Source organism: Cyrtonyx montezumae, unplaced genomic scaffold (assembly GCF_038088225.1).
Source record: "Cyrtonyx montezumae isolate F1298 unplaced genomic scaffold, pur_monq_1.0 scaffold_5, whole genome shotgun sequence".
NCBI classification, from domain to species: Eukaryota; Metazoa; Chordata; class Aves; order Galliformes; family Odontophoridae; genus Cyrtonyx; species Cyrtonyx montezumae.
The window spans coordinates 970,317-990,006 of record NW_027072056.1 but is presented as its reverse complement, the minus strand read 5'-3'; the positions used below and the strand labels follow the sequence as shown (position 1 = coordinate 990,006).

General features: G+C 46.6%; 1 protein-coding gene across 1 annotated transcript in view; it reads right to left on the bottom strand.

Annotated features, from left to right (window-relative positions):
- GPC1 (glypican 1) overlaps window positions 1-19,690 on the bottom strand; it is a 162,271-nt gene that overhangs the window by 73,421 nt on the left and 69,160 nt on the right. The window contains exon 2 of the mRNA XM_065747940.1: window positions 4,783-4,941. Within this exon, the coding sequence (XP_065604012.1) occupies window positions 4,783-4,941 (159 nt within the window). The remainder of the gene's footprint in view (window positions 1-4,782; window positions 4,942-19,690) is intronic.

Genomic DNA, 19,690 nt, shown 5'->3' with positions numbered 1-19,690 from the left:
CTGAGCTGCTGCCCGCATGGACCCCCAACCACCTCCTGTCTGCTGGGGACGTGGGCACTGGCTGTCCTTCACACCCAAACCACAAAGGCAAGGCCCTGGAATGGGGAAACCACCACAAAAAGAGTGATTAGGGCTCTTCAAAAAAGAGCAGGCTAGCTAATTAGGGGTTTATGGGTCAAAAGAAACGATTTGGGTCCCAAGTGTGCTTCCAGGGAGCAGCTGGTGCTGCTGTCAGAGGTGAGGGGAACATGGGTGGCTCCTCTGGGTGACAAATGCCATGCCAGGCAGTGATGAGGGTACAGAAACCACTTCCTGGAGTTACCTGATGCCTGCGGGTCCCTGTGGTCCAGCTGCTCATTGCTTCAATTGATTGTCACCCATTTCCTGCACGGAGCAGTTCTGTGTCTCTTGGAATATATCTTTTGGTGTGATAGCCATCAAATGTGGATGCCTTTACAATTTTGGGCTGGCAAAGTGAGTAAAACATCCCCCATGTTCAGACTCCAGCCTGGATTCTGCAGTGCTGCTTTAGCAGCCAGGAGCAGGAGTGAGCTGCACAACTCCCAGCCAGTGCCCTCCAGCACCTCAGCACTGGTAAATAAATGTCTCTCACAAAGACACGTTTGGCTGAATTTTAAAAAAGGTTTCTAAAGAGAAATCTCTAAAATTTCAGCCACCAGCATGTAACAGCCTCTAGGATGTTCCCATCGTGTAGCATTTAATACAACAATTTATTTTCACAAGAAGAATGTAGCTGTCAAAAATGAACTCTCGAATCACGTTAATTATCTGCACAGCTGCTTCAGTATAGGCGATTTCCAGCTACCAACCTTTGAAATGGTGGAACTTTCTACGTAACATCAGCTTTCCAATGGGCACCTGCCTATAAAATTCATACACTATAATTTGTGACTGATTGCTACAGCCTATAAATCACAGAATTTACAACGAGCAGCTTTGCAATGCAGAAGAAAAGCAGAGATTTTTGATTCAGCTTGTTGATATTTCCTAAATATACGAAACAACTCTGAGAGGCCAGATTTCCTGGCTCACATCTAAAGGTCAACACTCACACAGGGAGAGCTTGCTACGTGTATCAAAACAAGGAAAAATAAAAGATTGGCACAGTATCACAATATAATTAAAAAGTTACTTAAGTGGGGAAAAAGGGAGAGGATGGAGACAGGAGAGGACTGCACTGCAACAAGGCAGCCTGCAGCCCCGAGTCATGCCAGGAAAAAAGCTCATTTTCCTACGGAAGCTCCCCAGACCCACTCGATGTCTGTAACTCACTCAGGGCACAAGGCAATTTTGGCACTGGAGAGGTGAGCTCCATCTCTGCAGCCAGCAGAGGGGGCCCCGGGCAGCTCTCTGCCTCCTCCTGAAACACCTGCCTGAGCAAAGCTCCCCGCCCAAGCACCTCACTTTGTAATACTGCATACTGAAAGTTTCCAAAATTGGGACTGACAGGGCTACGGAGCATTTCCTAAGCAAACGAAGTGTGTCCCAAACCCACCTGCAGCTCTCATCTGGGCCCATCAGCACCAGCCATGCAGCCGCCCACCTCGCCCTGCCAACAGAAGCGCCCTGCTTGGACCTCCATGTTCACCTTAGCACTTGATTATCAACACCGTGTGCCTTCAACACTTACGGTCTGTACAATTTGCTTTTTGCTTTTTGAGTTAAAAACAATTGGTTGTGGAGCAAAGCACTGCTTTCAACCAAAAGGTTAACACCAAGCAGTGACTGTATGCAGAACTCAAATTGGATGCCCCAGATCCTGCTAACCAAACCAAAGCAAAACAACACTCCGGTAAGCAGACAAGAAAAACTGTAGGCTGTTAGACTTTAAATTTAGCCCAGGAGATCCCGGGGGAAGGGCATCCCAACAGGCACGTGTCCTCTGCTGCGGAGAGCAGTCAGACTGCAGGATCCTCCTCCACACAGTTCTGTTTTACATGTACATTTTACATGTGCAATTTCTCTAAAAGTACTTGGTATGACATAACTTCACTCCTGGACACGACATGGCTGTCCCCAAAGCAGCCAAAACTACAGATTATAACTCCTGCAGTGCAACAAACATACAGCTCAGAAAAGAGCCTGCTGCTAACCTGGAGCTTTGCAGATCCCCACCTGCAAGACTAATTAACCTCCAAAGACAAGTGTTGAACATTAGCATGGAGAACACTACTTCAGAAGCATATTGCTATAGCCTGGATATTTTTTAGCTGGAGCTTCAGGGCAATCTGCAAGTAGAGACTATTGCTATGATCAGCAGTGAGATTACAAAAGTAAGATCTTCCCTGGTGAATATGAAGATAGCCCCAGGCCTACAGTTCAATGTGCCATACCTGCTAACGGAGAATATATAAATAATTAGACCTCTGCGCTGCAAATACTATGAGAAAGGGTTGGACATCCCCATCCAGGGTCCAGTTTGGTTTGGCTAAGTCCTTCTGCAGCCAAACTAAACTGCAAATGTAAAGATGAGCCATGCACTGATGCCCCTGCAATCTCAAAAGCTGCACTCTCTCCTAAAAAGGCAAACAGAGACACGTGGAAAAGAAAGATCCTTTCCAGAATACAGCACACCAGCACTGTGAGAAACGAGTACCACATCATCATCAGGTTTAGGAATAAATCGAAAACAAAGGTCTCTCCTCTAATCACTTCGTTGCAGAAGCTCCTGATAAGGAAATGCCACAAGACCTAGCGTCCAGGGCCAGACAGACTAGAACTTGTGAATTTAACATTAAAAGAAATCCTCTGTTAAATAGTTTTAAACAGCACTACCTGCAAAATGTCTTAGTTAAGTGTAATGTTAACAACATCAACTGGAAAACAGGTGGTTCCTACTACACTGCTGCAGCAGTTACTATGATTTCATTGTTCCATCACCAGAACTACCTTAATTTTAAACCAGCCACACAGCAGCCAAAGAAAACAAAACAAAAAACTGTGTGTAGGTGAACTGATGCTTGAAACAAAGACACAGTATGATGTATGCTTTTAAAAAAATGGTGTATTGAATAAATCATGAGCTCTATATTGATTGTAGCATAGTTAATCAAACTGAATAAGGTATAATGGGGGCAAGGAACATCTTCGTGGCCTTGAGGGCTCAAGTGAGGTTATTTCCACTGCAAAACACTAATGATCTGTGCATTATGGTCTGTTACAGCAGTACTTTGCTTACTGAACACTTATGTTGTTTGATGCTTTAAAAAAACACACAGAAACAAGAACAACAAACTTGGCTATGCACCACAGGAATTAATGTTTGTTTCTCTATTAATAAGGAGAGCTCTCACAGCTCTAATTGGCATTCAACATAAGCATCCCTCTCTGAGACACTTCTTATTGCATATCATTATTCTTACTGCTGTTATTACTCCTGATCTACCAAAGCATCACACTTAGGTTAAAACAGTCTTTCACTAGGTAACATAACCCTCAAAGCTTTCCATCAAGATTTAAATCCTTTCATGACACAGGTAGAAGCCTATTCTTCTGAATATCTGGGGCAAAAATAAAGACCAGATGAGCCAGCCAAAAGTCACAAGAGGCAGAGAAAGGAGAGGGCACTGAAGCTGATGGATCTTGTGCACTGATTTCCGTGAGAGGCTGAAGGGGCAAGTGTGCTCAGCAGCAGCTCCCTTTCAGCTGACAGCCTGAGCAACCACCATTGGAAGGCTCTTTTGAAAATCTTGGCTGTCACTTTTTAAGGCAGGTCAAAATCAATTAATTTTGAGCTTTTAAAAGAATGCCTTTGCTGTGGTCAATCCTGGCCACAGAGCTACAATGCGTTTTGCAGAGATGCACTGCCTTTTCTTTCTATTCAGTGCAAAAGCACTTAATCTTGGTTATCAGCTCCCTGAAGGTCAGGTTTATTTCTTTATATCTATTGTGTACTGTTTAAATTTCCAGTTCTGCCTTTCTGGCTGTTATAGCTTCTTTCTCCAACTCCTATTCTTTTCATGGTAACTCCATATGATGACTGCTGATAAAGTTAGGAGGACCGTGATTTTAAATGCCTGACCTTCTTCAAAATCTGATAATGGATACAGTCTCTGAATCATAGGTCACCTCAATTTTGCTAATAAACCATTTATTTCCAATGGCCTCCAGGCCTTGAGGCTTGCTGTGCACTACAAAATGTATTCTTTGGGGAACAATAAAAGTAAGAGAGCCATCCTTTGCCTTCGCTTAGCACACTACAAGGGACACTGTGCTTTGGAGAGCATGCCTGTCTACCACTACTTAAGTGCAACAGCCTTTAAGTTCTTTGCTCCTGTATACTATTTTCATATGTTTGTGCGAAGCTTAAGGTTATAAACATCTAACAGGAACCGACCTCCTCTTCAATTGCAATCTACATGTTAAAAATAAGGAGAATCTATGCCTCCTTAGACCCTCCACATCTACTGAGGACTATCCAGTCACCTTTACCTTCAGTGCCCCATGCCAAGTCTTACATCAGTATCTCCAATGTTATGCTGCTGTGGTGAGACCTGATTACGTTATGCTTGTAAAAGCTGCATCTGTGCCAAAGGAAACAATCTGATGGCACGAGTACGTGCCAGCCTCCTGCGATGGCCTCGCTGAAATGGACTTCTCAAAATGACTTGTTCTTCCAAAATCACAGCCTGAGGTACAATTGCTATTGAAGGTCAACATTTCGGACAAACTACTGAACAAGATGCAAAGGAATTCACACTGAACGCGAATACTGCAGTGACTGGGACCTGAGTAGGAGGTAAACAGAGCAGTTTTACTCACTGTCAAAACTCCTGTACTGCGCCGTTAGGACTGTCTGCACAGAGCGGCCTGTCTCTTTCATCATGGCTTCAAATTCACTCCGGCTTTTGTTTGCAAAGTTCTCCTCCATTTCGCTGGTGCAGCAGGTGTAGCCTTGCGGACAGATTCGCAGGTGCTCCCCTAAAGTGAGAGAAAGCACACCTGAGTGGGCAGCTCTGGAAAGGGAAGGATTTCACCCCAGATGACCTCAGCGTAAAAACATTCCAACTCCCTGATAACCTGGCCTGCATGATGCAACTACCTGCTAACTGCAGTTATCCCATATTAGTGATCAGTTGGTCTGAGTGCAAGTAGAAGTTTTCTCATTGTGGACTGCGAGGGATGGAAAAGTGAAAGCGATAAAACCCATGCACTGGGCAAGGAAAAAGGAAATACAAGTACCTCATGCTCTGTCTGCCTTAGACAGAGCCCAGAAGACAAGAAAATCTCTCATGAAATGATACACTAATTGTCCTCATTAGACTTCACACATCTCTTTGGACAATTAGATGAAACTACTTTGCCAAAAAACAAAACTCAAAAAAACCACAAGGAATAACCCCTCAAGCCCTATCCCTATCCTGACAAGGGATTTCCATAACTAGAGAGATGAGATTAGGGAGTTTTCAAAATACAGAGATGTGCTGAATACCAGTGGAATATGGGTGTCTAATTATGCTCCACACACTTTGAAATTTGCCCATCTATTTTAATGAAAATTCTTATCTCCCAGAAAGAAACACAACTGCCCCGAAAAGTGTTGCTGTGACAAACACTGATTGAATATACCCTTTACTATAAGGAAGGTTAAAATGACATGGATGTTAAACTGAAATATTCTTCAGACTGGAAGTTCCTTCTGACTCTCCACAGTCTCTTTATTCTGGAGGAGCACCCATTCGTATCCGCAGACTCAGCAGCACTTTGAAAAAAAATTGCTGAAGTTCTTGTGAGTCCTTATAAACAAAGACACCTGAAGACACACCCCACACCTCTCCCTGTCCACCAACAAGCATTCATTTGAACAAAATCAAACATCATGGGTTTTTTTAAAGAATAAACAAAATAATCTTGTTTCAAGTCCGCATTGAGATAAACCAATTAGAAAGAATGAAGTTCTATTGGAACTGCAAGAGATTTTTCTGGCAGCTTTACAGGACTGCTGTCTTATCACAGCTGAGACAAAACATATTTAAAATCACATTTTATCTTGTGCGCATCAACAGCTGAACCTGCACAGTCCTCCAGTTTCCTACTGAAGTCCTGAGTTGTTTCCAGCCCAGAGCCCTTAGCAAATGCATGCCTCGGGTTAAAGGAACTGCAGAGAGCAAACACCGGGCTCCAGAAACTAAGGGACCGAAGAGGATTCCTGCAGCCTGGCAGAACCATGCCCGTGCTGGAGAAGGAGGCAGGTGCACTGAGAACGGACTCTGTGTTGTGCCCACCAGCGAGGAGGAGCAGCGAGGTGTAATTACAGTGTGACATGAGCAGACAAAACCCTCCCCGCTCCCACCCCAGCCTGAAGTGCCGGGTGTGTTTCAGCAATGGGCGGCGGCCCAGCACCGCTCCTAACGGATCATCAAACAACAGAGAGCAGAGAAAGTGGGGGGGAACCACAGAAAGGGAAGAGGAAAACTTGTAGCTAAAAGGGAATAAAACGGATCTTTTTAAAAAGTGCTTAAATTCAGAGCAGCCGTGATTCCTTTGGATGCAACATTTATATTAGCTTTCTACAGGAGGTGTTTGTAGGGTACCCAGCACCGCAGCATTTTATCTCAGTGGGAAGCTAAGTTTTCCTAATTTGCCTTTGCATGTCTAATTTGGTGTGTACAAAAAAGTCTTACAGCTTTGCAAGAACGCTTCTCTGGCTTTGCTTTTTAACCTGACCCACCCTGGATTCACTACTATTATTTCAGGGTTTCTTTAAATTGATTTCAAAATAAACATACTCTAGACTGTATTTTTGTTTTCCCTGTATTTCAAAGTTCATTTGTTTGCTAACTCAACATTATGTCATTGCTGACAGTGCACTATAAATACCTCTGGGTTCACCTGGCTGAAGATTATCTTCAGATATCTACGGAGAGATGGAGATTTTCTGCAAGCAGTAAATCTGCAAGACACACTGCACTCTTCCTCTCCACTGCTGCATCAGAGAAATTTCCCGTTGTCTGCAGCTGACATGCTGCTCACCATTGGCTCCACAGCACGTGCTCTGCAGAAAGCTAAAGAGCACAGCAGAAGCCAAACTGGCAGCAAACAGAGGCTGGCCGAAGTCTTGAAGATAATAGATATACTAAGACCAATTTACTCAGGCCAAGAGAACCTGTAACTAAAAGCCAGACTTCTCCCATGGCCCCAGCCTTCAAATTGTGGCCTGCTGCTGGGCAGGATGGGCAGCATGGCACACAGGCACCCAGTGTGCATTGGATGTCTCAGCTCATACCAGTTCTGCTCTGCCTTACATGCTCCAGATTTAAGACATGGGCGACTAAGTACAAGAAGCAGCACTTTGGGACGCCCAGCTTCCCCCCTGCAGAGCTACTGGCTTGCTTAAACCTTGAGCAACCAAAACCAAAATCTGCCAAATGCCTCAGGAGGAGCTGGGCTGACAAATCAGGCCGGGATGTAACCCACCGACTTCACTATCTCCTCAAAATGGAGACAGGGCAGAGCATGCATGAAAACAGCACCAATTACCTCACTTATGATGAACTGCCCTGGAGTGGAGCAGAAAGAAACAGGCGGGAGGCTGAGGACAGGAAAATACCACACTGCCTGGCTGCAGGCCTTGACTGTCCTTCAGATACCCCCTCAGCTGGCAGTGTTAGCAATCACCTTGGCTATCAAATTCATGACTCCATTTGAGAGTGCCAACTATCAAATCACTTTGCCACTTGTGCCAGGCCCCCCAGTAAGTGTGGGGCTCAGCCCCGGGCAGGCTGCCTTGTGTGGAGGGCAGGCCCCGGAGTCTATATGGAGAAACACCGAGACCTCTCAGCTCCCTTTAGCTATGGGAATAGTACTATTGATCTCACATGATGCAGGAGATTGAATTCATCACAATTTTTGCAGAAGGTTGGGGGTTATTTGGATGTGTTAGAGTATCTAAATGCAAATTATTACAAAAATAAATTCTGGGAGGAATAATTTATTTTGGGCTGTGATAAATCCATCATGAGTCTTCCCTCTTATTTGTAATGCTCATCCCACCCATTCTCCAAACTGCTCCAGAAACTCTTCTTATGCTCCTAGACCCAAACCAACCCCTATCGCTCCAGTCTGTCCCGCAGCACCTGCAGCCCAAAGCCTACTCTCAGGGGCTCCTTGGGGTCAGGTACAGTCAGCCAGGCTTTCTGAAATCCCACGAAGCTAAGAGCACTCCTGCATGCGGTCTGGGGAAGGCAGGGCACAGCCCTGGGGCTGTGTGCACCCAGAGAAGGCAGGAACATCTGTTGAGCACCACTCCTCTCCCACTGGCCTTGCTAGGCACTTAGCAAAGAGGCAGTGCAATGAAAGCAGATCCCTTCCTTGTGCTTCCCTGCTTGTCCTACTTCATGTGCTTCTGTCCTCACCTCTTCAAATACCATGTGTTTGAAGAGAACACAATCCCCAGATAGATTTGGAGCGCGCCAGTAAGTCACTGACAGCACAACCTTTCACACTGGTACCATGAAACCCACTTCCGTGGTGCCTTGAAACCCAGTCTTGTCATAAGTAACTACTGGAGGGAAAGGAGCAACCCAGAAACGTTTGGCTGGGACTCAGCCTTGAGGCCGACCCTCCTAGAACACCTCCTCACGCACCTCTCATTCCAGATGTGCTGAGAAACATTAGCAACCAAGCTTCTTCCCAACACCTCTGCACCCAAGCATCTATGCAAGGTGGCCAGGGTGCAGCTGCTCCCACAGCAGCTGCCAACATCAGACTGAACTGAAAGCCACGTTGCTCTGTTAAGGGGAGCACAGCTCTGGAAGTCCTGCATTGCAGAGGCTGGTGTCAGCCCGGTGCTGCGCAGTTATCTGTGGGCAAAACAGGAGATCTGTTTTCTGGTTGTGTGCTAAAAGTATTGGTCTGTTTGGCTTTACTTTACACATAATGTCGCTGGAGCCATGGCAGGACCAAATACGGTACTGTATAGCAAACCTCACAGATTTGATCCAAAGGCACTGAGCCGTGCTCTGCCCTGCCCTGAGCAATAGCAGTGGGCAAGGATGTGCCACTTTCATCATGCCTTGCCACCCGATGGTTGATCTGGCAGCCTGTGCTACCTGAGATGAACTCATGTTTTTGTGCCAGATAAAGAAAACATCAGTGATAAAAACAGCAAACCGTGCCTTCAGTCAGCACAACAGCAGAACACAGAATGCATGTTCACACAGCCCATCATTCGGGCCAGGATTACACCAACATGGGAAAATGCGGGGACATATAATCCATAACATTTGCTCATTCCACTCCTTACCTTTCAACTCCTACTAAGATTTAATAAAGTATCAAAACACTATTAACCAAATAAGACAACTCAATCTGTCTGCTGCGGGGAGTTGGCTCTGTCCCAGGTCAGCTCTGCTCCATAACCTCGTTACAATGAAGCTCTGACCCAGTGAGGAGATGAGGTATTGCTGAGGAATACCACAGCCGGCATCTTCAGGGCAAAAGACCCCAGGCAGGTGGAGGCCTGCTCTGTCTCCTGCTGCCTGCAGCCTGAAGGCCAGGAGTGTGGCTTTCAGGAGGAGAGGGGATGGTGTGGGTAAGGCTGGATGGGAATTTCCTCCTATCTGTTCTGTTTGTGCATTTAAATTCTTCAGACTCCAAGCTGTCAGCTCAGTGTCATGCTCACACACTGGAATTGTGGTATCAATTTGTTTAATCCTAGACCCTGATGACAGAGGAATTTATAAGGCAGGCCAACATGGGCAAAATAAGTTAATTAACAGAGGAGAAAGAGCCACCTTCATGTCCTGGAAGAATATTAAGTATAGAGTAGATAAGAACATCTTCAGAAATGACAGTTTGAGAATCCTAATGTCATCAGTGCGTGTTTCTGTGGCAAACTGCCCAAAGGAAGGGAACAGAGAAAATGTCACAGATGCTGACAACACACTTGATTCTTTCTGAAAAGCTCTGCGTGAAAGCAGTTTACCCACTCACTGCTCCTTTGGGGCTGGGGACCATCACTCTGAATGAACAAACTGCTCCCGGTTTCTCTTTCAGGGCCTGGACGTGCCCTTAGCCACAGGAGCTTGGCTCTCCCTCTGACTCTCAGCCGTGCACACGCAGCAGAAATCAGTGCAGGGTGCAGCAATCCAAGCCTGTATTTAAGGACAAAGCAGGAAACGCTTTATAATTTACAGTAGAAAATATCTTTCTTGGTGGTTTGAGGGAGGAATGAAAGAATGTGGCTCTAGGGCCAAACCCACACATACCACGAGTGAGGACCTCCGCATCGCAGCACTGGTGGAACACACCACCAGCCCGCGCTCCCTGGGCCGCGCCCGGGCCGGGCTGACAGGAGCTGCCCATCTGCAGGAGGGGATCTGACCCAGGAGGCTCCATCAGGGGAGCCACCATGCGGTCTGCAATTAGCACTCTCCAAATAAATCAGTCTTGAAAGAAGCTTTCAATTCAGATCAGAACAGTCGCGGGGATCAGGGAGGAATGCACAGTGAGCTGACTGTTGCGCTCTTTCCCTTTCTCTGAAAAGCAGGAAACCCTTCAGAAGAATCTCAGACAAGGGAAGAATTATCCTGTCTCTTCGCATAACGCTTGTGGGGACGAATTGAAGTTGTTTGTCATAATCCATCAGCAACAACCTCTTTCAGAGTAGTCCTGAGCACATCAGCTTCTTGCCAGATGTTTCACTTCATTTTTTTTTTCCCTCTCAGAACAAAGAGTCTTTTTAGCCTCAGTTTTCTGCAAACTAAAATAAGATCAAACTGGAAACCAATTGCTCTTATCAGATGCAGTTTCATTCGTAACAGCGTAGATATGTTAGTACATAAGAGGCAAAGCAATTCATTAACCAATGTTTTTCAATTTCCTCCCAGAAAATGTTCTGCTTGCTTTTCTCCCAGTTTGCTGCAGGAAGGAGCAGTCCGGAAGAGCAATCTCAAAGGCACTAAACCAAGATTAAAGATGCAGTTCTTTAAGAGGTGATAGCTTTTGGCTTATTCCCAAATAACCAAGAAAAGCAAAACCCAGAGAAGCAGCTTTTGGGCATTGTAATCCAGGACAGGAACCTGAGAAAGGGTTTGGCTCAAAAAGTAAGGTATCTCCAGTCCTACAGCTGAAGGAAAATGGCGACACTGCATGTGGGGATAAGGAGGTGGGAGAGCTTCAGCATGGCTTCAGGGATGTTGCTCAAGAGGAGGGAGTGCTCGTGGCCAGTCCTTGTTATTTCAGTGGAAAAAACAAGAAAACCTGGATTCCTCTCTCGTGCCAGAGTCAGAATTCAGAAAAATTTCTCTCTAGCCCCACCTAAGCTGCTTGAGCTACAGATGCTGGTGTGAAGGCACTGGCAACAAACTTCTTAGGTTTCAGACCTGCACTAAGCACTGAGCTCCTGTGATGCAGCCCGGCTTCTTAGTCCTGACACCCCCGTGGGACACGGCAATGGGACGCACCCGCAGAGGAGGAGGATGGCGCACCTGGGGGCAGGCTGCCCAGCACTGATTCCCTCCGGCCACGCGGGGCTGCGAGCACCCTCAGCAGCTTGGAGGCTGTGGGCAGCACGCTCCTGTCCTGCAGGAAGGCTGTGACAATGGGCAGAGTGCTCCCGGCCCACACCGCTGTCTGCTAAAAGCACAAATCTCCCCAGGGAAAAGGGCAAATGAAAAACCCCAACCACTCTGTCTGCTGGTAAGAATGAAAATGACTCCTGAGCATGCAAAAAAACTTGTCTTTAAATAGTTATGAAACAAATGAAACTATTAGATCTAAACCTAATTTAGCTTGAATGAATTTGCAAAAACAAGACCTAAAGAAACCTAAAGAAATTAGGTTTAATGACAGTCAATCTTGAATTTCATAAATATGTGTCTTTCTTAATTAAAAGGTGCATGTAATGAATTGTCTGAACCACGCAAACTCAGAATCATCCTTTCCAGATCTTTGTGAAAATTGTGAGTTTTCCTTCGTAGCTCCCGATTTATGCCATAAAAGAGGAGTGCTTATCCCTCTTCTAAAACTCTGCTCTACGTGTCGGTGGGAATGCGGGAAGGTGCAGGGTTGGAGAGACAGTTCTGGTTGCTGTGGGCTTTTTCGTGTTCCAACTCAAGGCTCTGTCAGGTCCAGAAATGCTCAGTTTCCCCCCAGGTATTGCTTTGTGTCCTGAAGGTTTTGGTGGGCAGCAAAAAGGCAGAGGCCTTTCCTACAATTTAAGCCACCATGACAGGAAGGGTACAGGGTGACAGACAAGGGGACAGACAAGCTACAGGGTCTTCTCATGGGAAAGTGAACTGCAGAGCTCCAGCTGGACAGAAGTCACAGAGTTGATATAGGACTTCGAAAAAGGAGCCTGGAGTCTGCAGGAGCCTCAGACAGCTGCGCGCAAGAGATCTGCAGCAGAAAGAATTCACTATGCCGCCTTCCACCCCTGCTCAGGTGAAGCCTGTGCCATCACTCTTCTTTCTGTACCCCCATCTGATCCTCCTGGCTGACGAGGAGATCACCAAGAGCTGCCTACAAATCCCAAGATGCAGTGGATATCCCCAAGGAGCTCATCTATCCTCAGAGATATTGCAGGATCACTGAGAGCCAAGGGCCCAAGCAGCCTTCCTCAACAGCCACATCATCCCCTGCAACTCCACACATGCAAGGGCCGGGGTGAAACGGGCTCAGCACTGCAATCCCAATGCCCCACTTGATCTTAACGTGGCTCATCCAAAATTTTACAGAGAAACTTATTTTGGGTGACTTCTGTTTGAAAACTTAATGGAAGCGTAGTTCTCCCCTGAGCATCAGGAACAGATGACTAAGAAATGTTGCCAGTATGTGTCCTTCAGCAAGATTAGTGCTGGGTTTGTGTGGTATCCTATTTATAACCTTGACAAACAGCTCACCCAATCATTTCATACTTAATCATAGCTGTCTGCCTGGCTCCCTCCAGAGAAGTGCTTTTCATAAAGAATCTGCCAACAACATAGGAACAAAAGGAAGCAAACCACAGTCAAAAAAACCTCACTCCCCAAACCAGCAAATAGCACAGGCTCACAAGCAGAGCAGAAACCAGGTCCTGGTAAATCACGAGGCATAATTATAGCATCATGGTTCGTGGTACTGCACACCCACAGTTAGTCAGCATTTCCACGGCAAACCCCTATTTTCAGAGAGGTTTGCAGCTCAGCTGCAAGAAATTAGTCCATGATGAAATTTGGCAGTAGATATTGTGGAGTAAGGATTTTTATTTTTTTAACCATTTAGAAATCATAGTATCACAGAATCACCAGGGTTGGAAAAGGCCTACAAGACCATCCAGTCCAACCATCCACGTACCACCAGAAGTGCCCCACTAAATCATGTCCCTTAGTACCACATCCACACGCTTCTTGAACACGTCCAGGGACGGTGACCCTGGGCAGCCCGTTCCAGCACAGACCACTTTTTCAGAGAAGAATTTTTTCCTAATATCAAATCTGAACCTCCCCTGGTGCAGCTTGAGGCCTTTCCCTCCCATTCTATCACTGTCACATTAGAGCAGAGGCCGACCACCACCTCGCCACAACCTCCTTTCAGGGAGCTGTAGGGAGCCATAAGGTCTCACCTCACCCTCCTCTTCTCCAGACTGACCCATCCCAGTTTGCTCAGATACTCTTTCCCCTACTTTCAAATCCCCCTTTTTTTTTTCTGAGGCTGCAGCAGGAGTGATAGAAGAAACAGAAGAACACGTTCAGGTGCTTTCTGATGGTTGGTTTCTGTGTGTGTCCCTCTGTAGTTAATGGGACCAGAAAGTAAATCTAGCTGGGATGTTCAGCTGCAGAAGTCTCAGGAGTTTGAAGTTACAATTCCCAGGGTTACAACTCAATTTTCCTTCGGACATATTGGTATTAGTATCTATGGAGTTGATTGCTATGCGTTAAGGCACTTCTACCCTCGGAGTAAACTCTGCCTATTTATGTAGCATCAAAGATGGGTTTACACTTGATGGGAAGGAGCTGTTAATTTACATGTCTCTCTATTTTCTTTGAAACACCATTTTACAGGGATTATCAGAGACTGCCTCCTGCTCTCGCACCCTAAACCTGCACTACTCCTGCTGCTCCCCACCCACCCAGGCATGGCTGTGACCACCACAGAGGAAGTGTGATAAAAGGAAATACCCTGGTGGGACAATATTAAATAGAGCCTTTTGCAGTATTTTCACCTGCTCAGAGAAAATGACTGCAGTTTACATCCCTGGGAATGTCAGAAAAAAGCTTTTGCTCTTTTCCAAGTAGCTCTGGGCTCTGCCTCCTAAGAATTCAGTATTCAAGGTGGCAGTTAGGAATTAAGAGATAAATGAAATCAGTAAGATTACTCATGTGCCTTCAGTCATTTACAAGACTATCAGTGAGATCTCGGCTTCAGAGGACTGGGTTGCAACTCCTGCTGCTGCCATTACCCTGACACAGCACATCCGCAGAGGAACGGCTGATAGCAGCACTGCAGTGCCTCCACAGAGCTTGGCTATGGTTAGGAATATCTCACAGAAACTGTCATTCATTCAGTGCTCACCTAAACCCGTAAGGATGGGTGAAAGAAGAGCTGTGCAATTTCAGGCATGTTTCACCAGGAAGGGGTCCATTCACGGCATTTTGGTTCCAGGGTCTTTTTCATCTGAGTGTCATTAAGAACTGGCAGATTCAGTTAGAATTCAGACTGCACCATTTGCTTTTATCCCTTTTCCCCAGAACACAAGCTTTCAATATTTGCAGCTATCTTGAAAGACTTTATGGGACAGTCAGTAGAAGAGAGCACTTTTAAAATATGAATTTAATTCTCCCATACTGTATATCCAAGTGGGTACGTTATTTCCATTTGGGAAAATCTGTGTATCTTGTGTGTCCGGTCCCAGGAACTTAATGAGCAATAAATCCATGATCCCAGCAGAAGCTGCATGCACTCCTTGCAATCCCATGTTCTCTGTGCTCCCTGATGTATGCCTTGTTCTTGTATAACCACATCCTCGTGCATCATGCCACAATACAGTCACCAATAATCTTGAAAGCAGTTCATCAAGTCCACACATTCAGTTAAGCCAATGGGAAATATTTTTGGCACTCTTAAAGACGCAGTACACCATCTCCACACATTCACCAGTCTGGCCACTATTGACATTCATGCAATTCATGAGTGTAACTCAAAGGCACCTTCTCTTTTTGCAAAAGCCTAGAAGTGTAATCCCAGTCCGACCAGTAAATGACGACAGAGCTGCCCTGCAGTCAGCATGTTTCTCAGCACTGCTCCGCAGCATTCCTTCCCTGGGCTTGTTCTGGAGCTATACAACCAAGTGTCTGCAGAGTAGGAAAGGCTCTGAGAGCAGTGGGATGGACCCTGCAGAGTGCTCCTGCTTGTGTGCAGTTGTCTGCCTCCCAGCAGCAAACTCTATGGGCTTTACTGACTGACTGGAGGCAAATCAGGGAGGATTTGCTTCTCTGAGCACCCACCTTAAGAAAACACTAGCAATCCTCTTGGTTTGCTCTCAGTAAGCAAGTCATGTTCCAGCCTTCAGCCTTCCCCAGGGTTCCGTTAAGGGACTGCTCCTCTCCTACCACAGCTTGAATGCCAGTCATGGCGAGCTGCAGAGAACCTGGGAGGGAGAAAATCCACGTGGAAATCTCACGGAAACAGGTGCTGTCACTGGGGATGCTCAAAATCAGGCTGGGCAAACAGCTTTAAATGTTCTCTTCTGAGCAGCTCTGCATTTGCTGAGGCACACGGTCTCAGAGGACTCTCATCCTCCATTTCCCAAGATGCTATGACTCGTCTATCCCCTGGCTAGGGTGTCAGGCCATGTGGGATGCTCCCGCACCTCAGCTGGGAACACAGACAGCAGATCCAGTGGGTGCTGGCAGTTGTGTATACTTACCCAGCACTAGAAATAAAAGGGTGCAGTAAGATCTGCACCTTTAATTGCATCCTCATTGCTCGTGACAGCTGAAAAAGCCTTCATTAATTCACTTCACACACTATTTTTGATCCAGATCAAACCCCAGTCATCAGCAGAACACAAACCTCCCATTCTTGTCTGTGATGTGTATCACCAGCGGGTGCCCCTGGCTAGGGAGTATTCCCTCTCCTCCAGAGGCATGCCTCCCTGCCCCAGTGCTGGGATGCAACCACGTGTGAGCTCCTCAGCTCTGTTAGACCAGTCCTGGGAGTTCCTGAATCCCCTCCAGAGGGTGTGACATTGCCTGGCTTGTGGGAACACAGGGCAGATGTCCCTGCTTCTGTCCCAGCATGAGCTGCTGCCAGCAGCCAGCTGTTCCCTCTGCTTCCTGAGCTCTGCAGCTGCCCCAGCGAGGTGTCACTCAGGGTGCATACAACCCACACTGTTAGCTGCCTTCTGCTAGCAGAAGCTTAGCTATTGACTTCCAAGGCAGCACCTGACACCGGGACCAAGTGGGAATGAATCAGACCAGCTTGCAGAGAGCTGTTAAAAACCTGGTACTTTTCAATGTGACACAAAGCACTTGCTGCAGCTACAGGCTGGTGCCCACCTGAAACCTGAAGCTGCTCCCATTTAAGTTGATGGCACAGCTCCTCAAAGGTAGAGGGACTGGGCCCCAGTGCTTCTAACTCTTTTGCAACCCACTGGCACGTTAAACAGCAGGTTGGCCAAACGGGAAAGAATCTTTGTGCCCATCAACCCTCTTCTGAACAGCAGAGAGAGGTTTGCAAAAACAAAGGGAGAGCCTTTTGCTCTATGGTTTTAATCACAGCCATTTGCCCTGATGTCAGGAGCGTGAGCAAAGTGCCATGTTTCAGAAGCAGTGTGCTGCAAGTGAGATGCCCCATGAACACTGCTACCCAAGCCCAACATTTTTTCCAAGATGGACTTGGCATTCTCTGTGTCTAACAGCTAACATGTTCTTAGCTATAGCCCCTGTAATTAAGAAACTGGGCAAGATGAGTTTCTGCCACAAGTCCTGGACATATTTTGATTTCATATTTTCGCCTGCCAAAAGACAGGGCTTTCTAGATGGATTTTAGATTATTTTCTCAGCCTGAAACATGATAGTTCAATAAAGCGATGCAAGGCTCACAAGAACAAGTTATCATAAACCTCCTCAGGCAGTTCAAAGCTACCAAGATTTCATGTGAAAGCAAGAATAGTAAAAAACAAAACAAAACAACACCTTCAGGGCAGGAAAATAATCTCAAAGCCTTATCACTCCCCGGTGTTCATAGTTTTCAATGTGTCTCTTCCACGAAGCAAACCAAAGACTAAGCCCATAGACCACCTGCCTGTCTGATCGCTGTGCTGTCAGCCCTGGCTCCCCTTTCCATACCCTTCAGATTATTCATATCTCTAGCTCCCTCTAAACAAGCCCTCACTCTGTTAATGGCAGTGGGTCCGGTTCCCTTTGCAGCAGGAATCCTCTCCCTGCTCTGCTGCGTGGGGCTGAAAACAAATGCCAGCAGGGAGGCTTTGCTTTAGCAAGGCTTTAGTGCCTATCAATCCTGTGGTTCAGGCCGTGCAGGGGGGCACCCCAAATATCAGAGTCCCTTCTGGTTTTGACACAAGAGACCAACTCCTAGCTTACTACTGCGAAATTTCTGTATTACAGCACCTGTGGCATTCAGTCAGCCTTGCCTCTTTCTTCTTTCTTTCCTTCTCTTGCACTTCTTCCTTCACTTTCACCCATTCCAACTTCTCCACTGTCATCTCTCCTTCTTCCTCATCTTGTAAATAAGCAGCGTGCCAAGGGTGCCCTGGCAATTTCTATTGCCTGAATGCAACACTGAGATCATTTCCTTACTAGGAAGAAGTAAAACCCATCATCTGATGTGCTATGAATTCACTGTCTCCACAAGGTGGAATGGGCATCCCTGCAGTGCTTCTGTTAAAAGAAAAGAAACTTCTTATAAGAAAGCTCTCATCATCTCAGAAAAGAAACATTTAATGGGGTGGCCGTGCTGAAAGTGCATGTTGCACTGAGCTTTTCAGTTAAGTGGTTTATAGCAGCACACTGTGCTTATTTTCACACAAAAGGCATTATTTCCCTGTTTTGAGCTGTGACCTGAGGTGCCACCAGCCCTGGCAGACTCAGAGCAGTCCCCAAAGCAAACTGCTGCCTGCTGGTGCCTGACCATAGAGTATCTGCTTTGGGTGAAGTGAGAGATGCTGGGTAAGAACTTTAGTCCCACATCCATCTTGGAGGTGCTGAAAGATGCTCCAGGACTAGGATGAGAACAAAACACCTCGTCCTCAAAAATGTTCACTCATGGAAATCCACCACTGATTTGATCAGTGCATTAGCACAGCCATCCCACCCACATGCAACACACTTCTGCCACACCTATGCCACTCTCTGTGCAGTAATTCCCCAGCAGAAACAAGCCCAACAGTTCCCATGTGAACGCCACTCTGCTTATGTGAGGGGGCTGTGGGTGGTGAAGCTGGAGCATGCATAGCCCACCACACTCTTGACATAATGAGGAAAATATCTTCCCATAAGAGGAGTGGAAATATTACTTCCCTGAGGGATGGGTTATTAAATTACAAGCCTACGTGGTTTTAGCAATGTCTGCAAACACATGCAAACCCCAACATCATCTTTCCTTGGGAGCATTAAACACTACAGTGTCATTCAAGAAAACAGATATTGCCAACAGGCCATCAGAAAGATAAGGAAGAACCTGACTGTGCTACAGGCTGTAATTGTTTCAGGAGTTAGCCATTGAAAATACACTTCTTGTACCCTGCTAAGGCCAGGAGATAGCATCTATTTTAATCATCATTGCTCAAGTCCTTCAGATAACAGCTTTATTCAGACCCAGAAAGCACAATGCTGGGCTGGCTGTCACTCCTGCTTGAGATCACTGTTTGTTTCCTGCACAGCAGAGGGTTGCTGTCAGCTAGGCTGCATTTTTCCTTTATCCAAAATGATGAAAGTAAGGTTCTGGGTGGCCCTTAGCAGAGCTCACACCCTTCCCTTTCCCAGCAGCACAGCCACTGCTGCATTTTTTGGTTCAGCCCCCTGACCAAGAGTCTTTATGCCAGGAAGTGATCTGGAGTTCGCATGTCCCCCTGGTCAGCGATGCATTTCCCCCACAGCCTTACTTATTCCAAATGCAAGCCTAACTCCAGAGCTTAGTCTTTTCAGCTCATGTGCTTATCCCTTACATCCTCCAGTCTCTGCAGACACGGTTCAGTCCACTAAAGTGAGAACAACACCCAGGGCTGAAGCCAGGCAAAGCTAATGCACTCAGGGGGCAGAGCCAGGGCAGAGCCCAGCCCAACCCAGGGACACTACAGGGACGCACTACACACGGTCACTGCTGCAAGCCTGCACTGTGCTGGCCTGAAACATGTCTCGAGGTCAGGGTAGCTGACAAACAAGGGAATCCCTTAAGACAAGGGTATTTTCCTGTCACCTCTATTACAATCCAGAATACTTATCTGTTACAGTATATTTTCAAGTATGTTTTGTTACTTGGAGGGACCAACTTTGAGCATCTTAAAGAGGCCTTGTTTTCAGAAAGTACTGAAGCTTGCCTTCCAAAACTCACAGCCTCCATTGTTGCTTGGTGCCTTCAGAATCCCAGCAGATGCGAGTACCCATGGGCATGGGTACCTTCCTTGCTCAATTCAGGGCCCGGCAGTGAGCAGCCATGCTGAGAAAGAAACACTAAGTCCTTGCAGGCGGAATGAAGGCAGTGAAGAGGCCACAGGTGCTTCCACCCA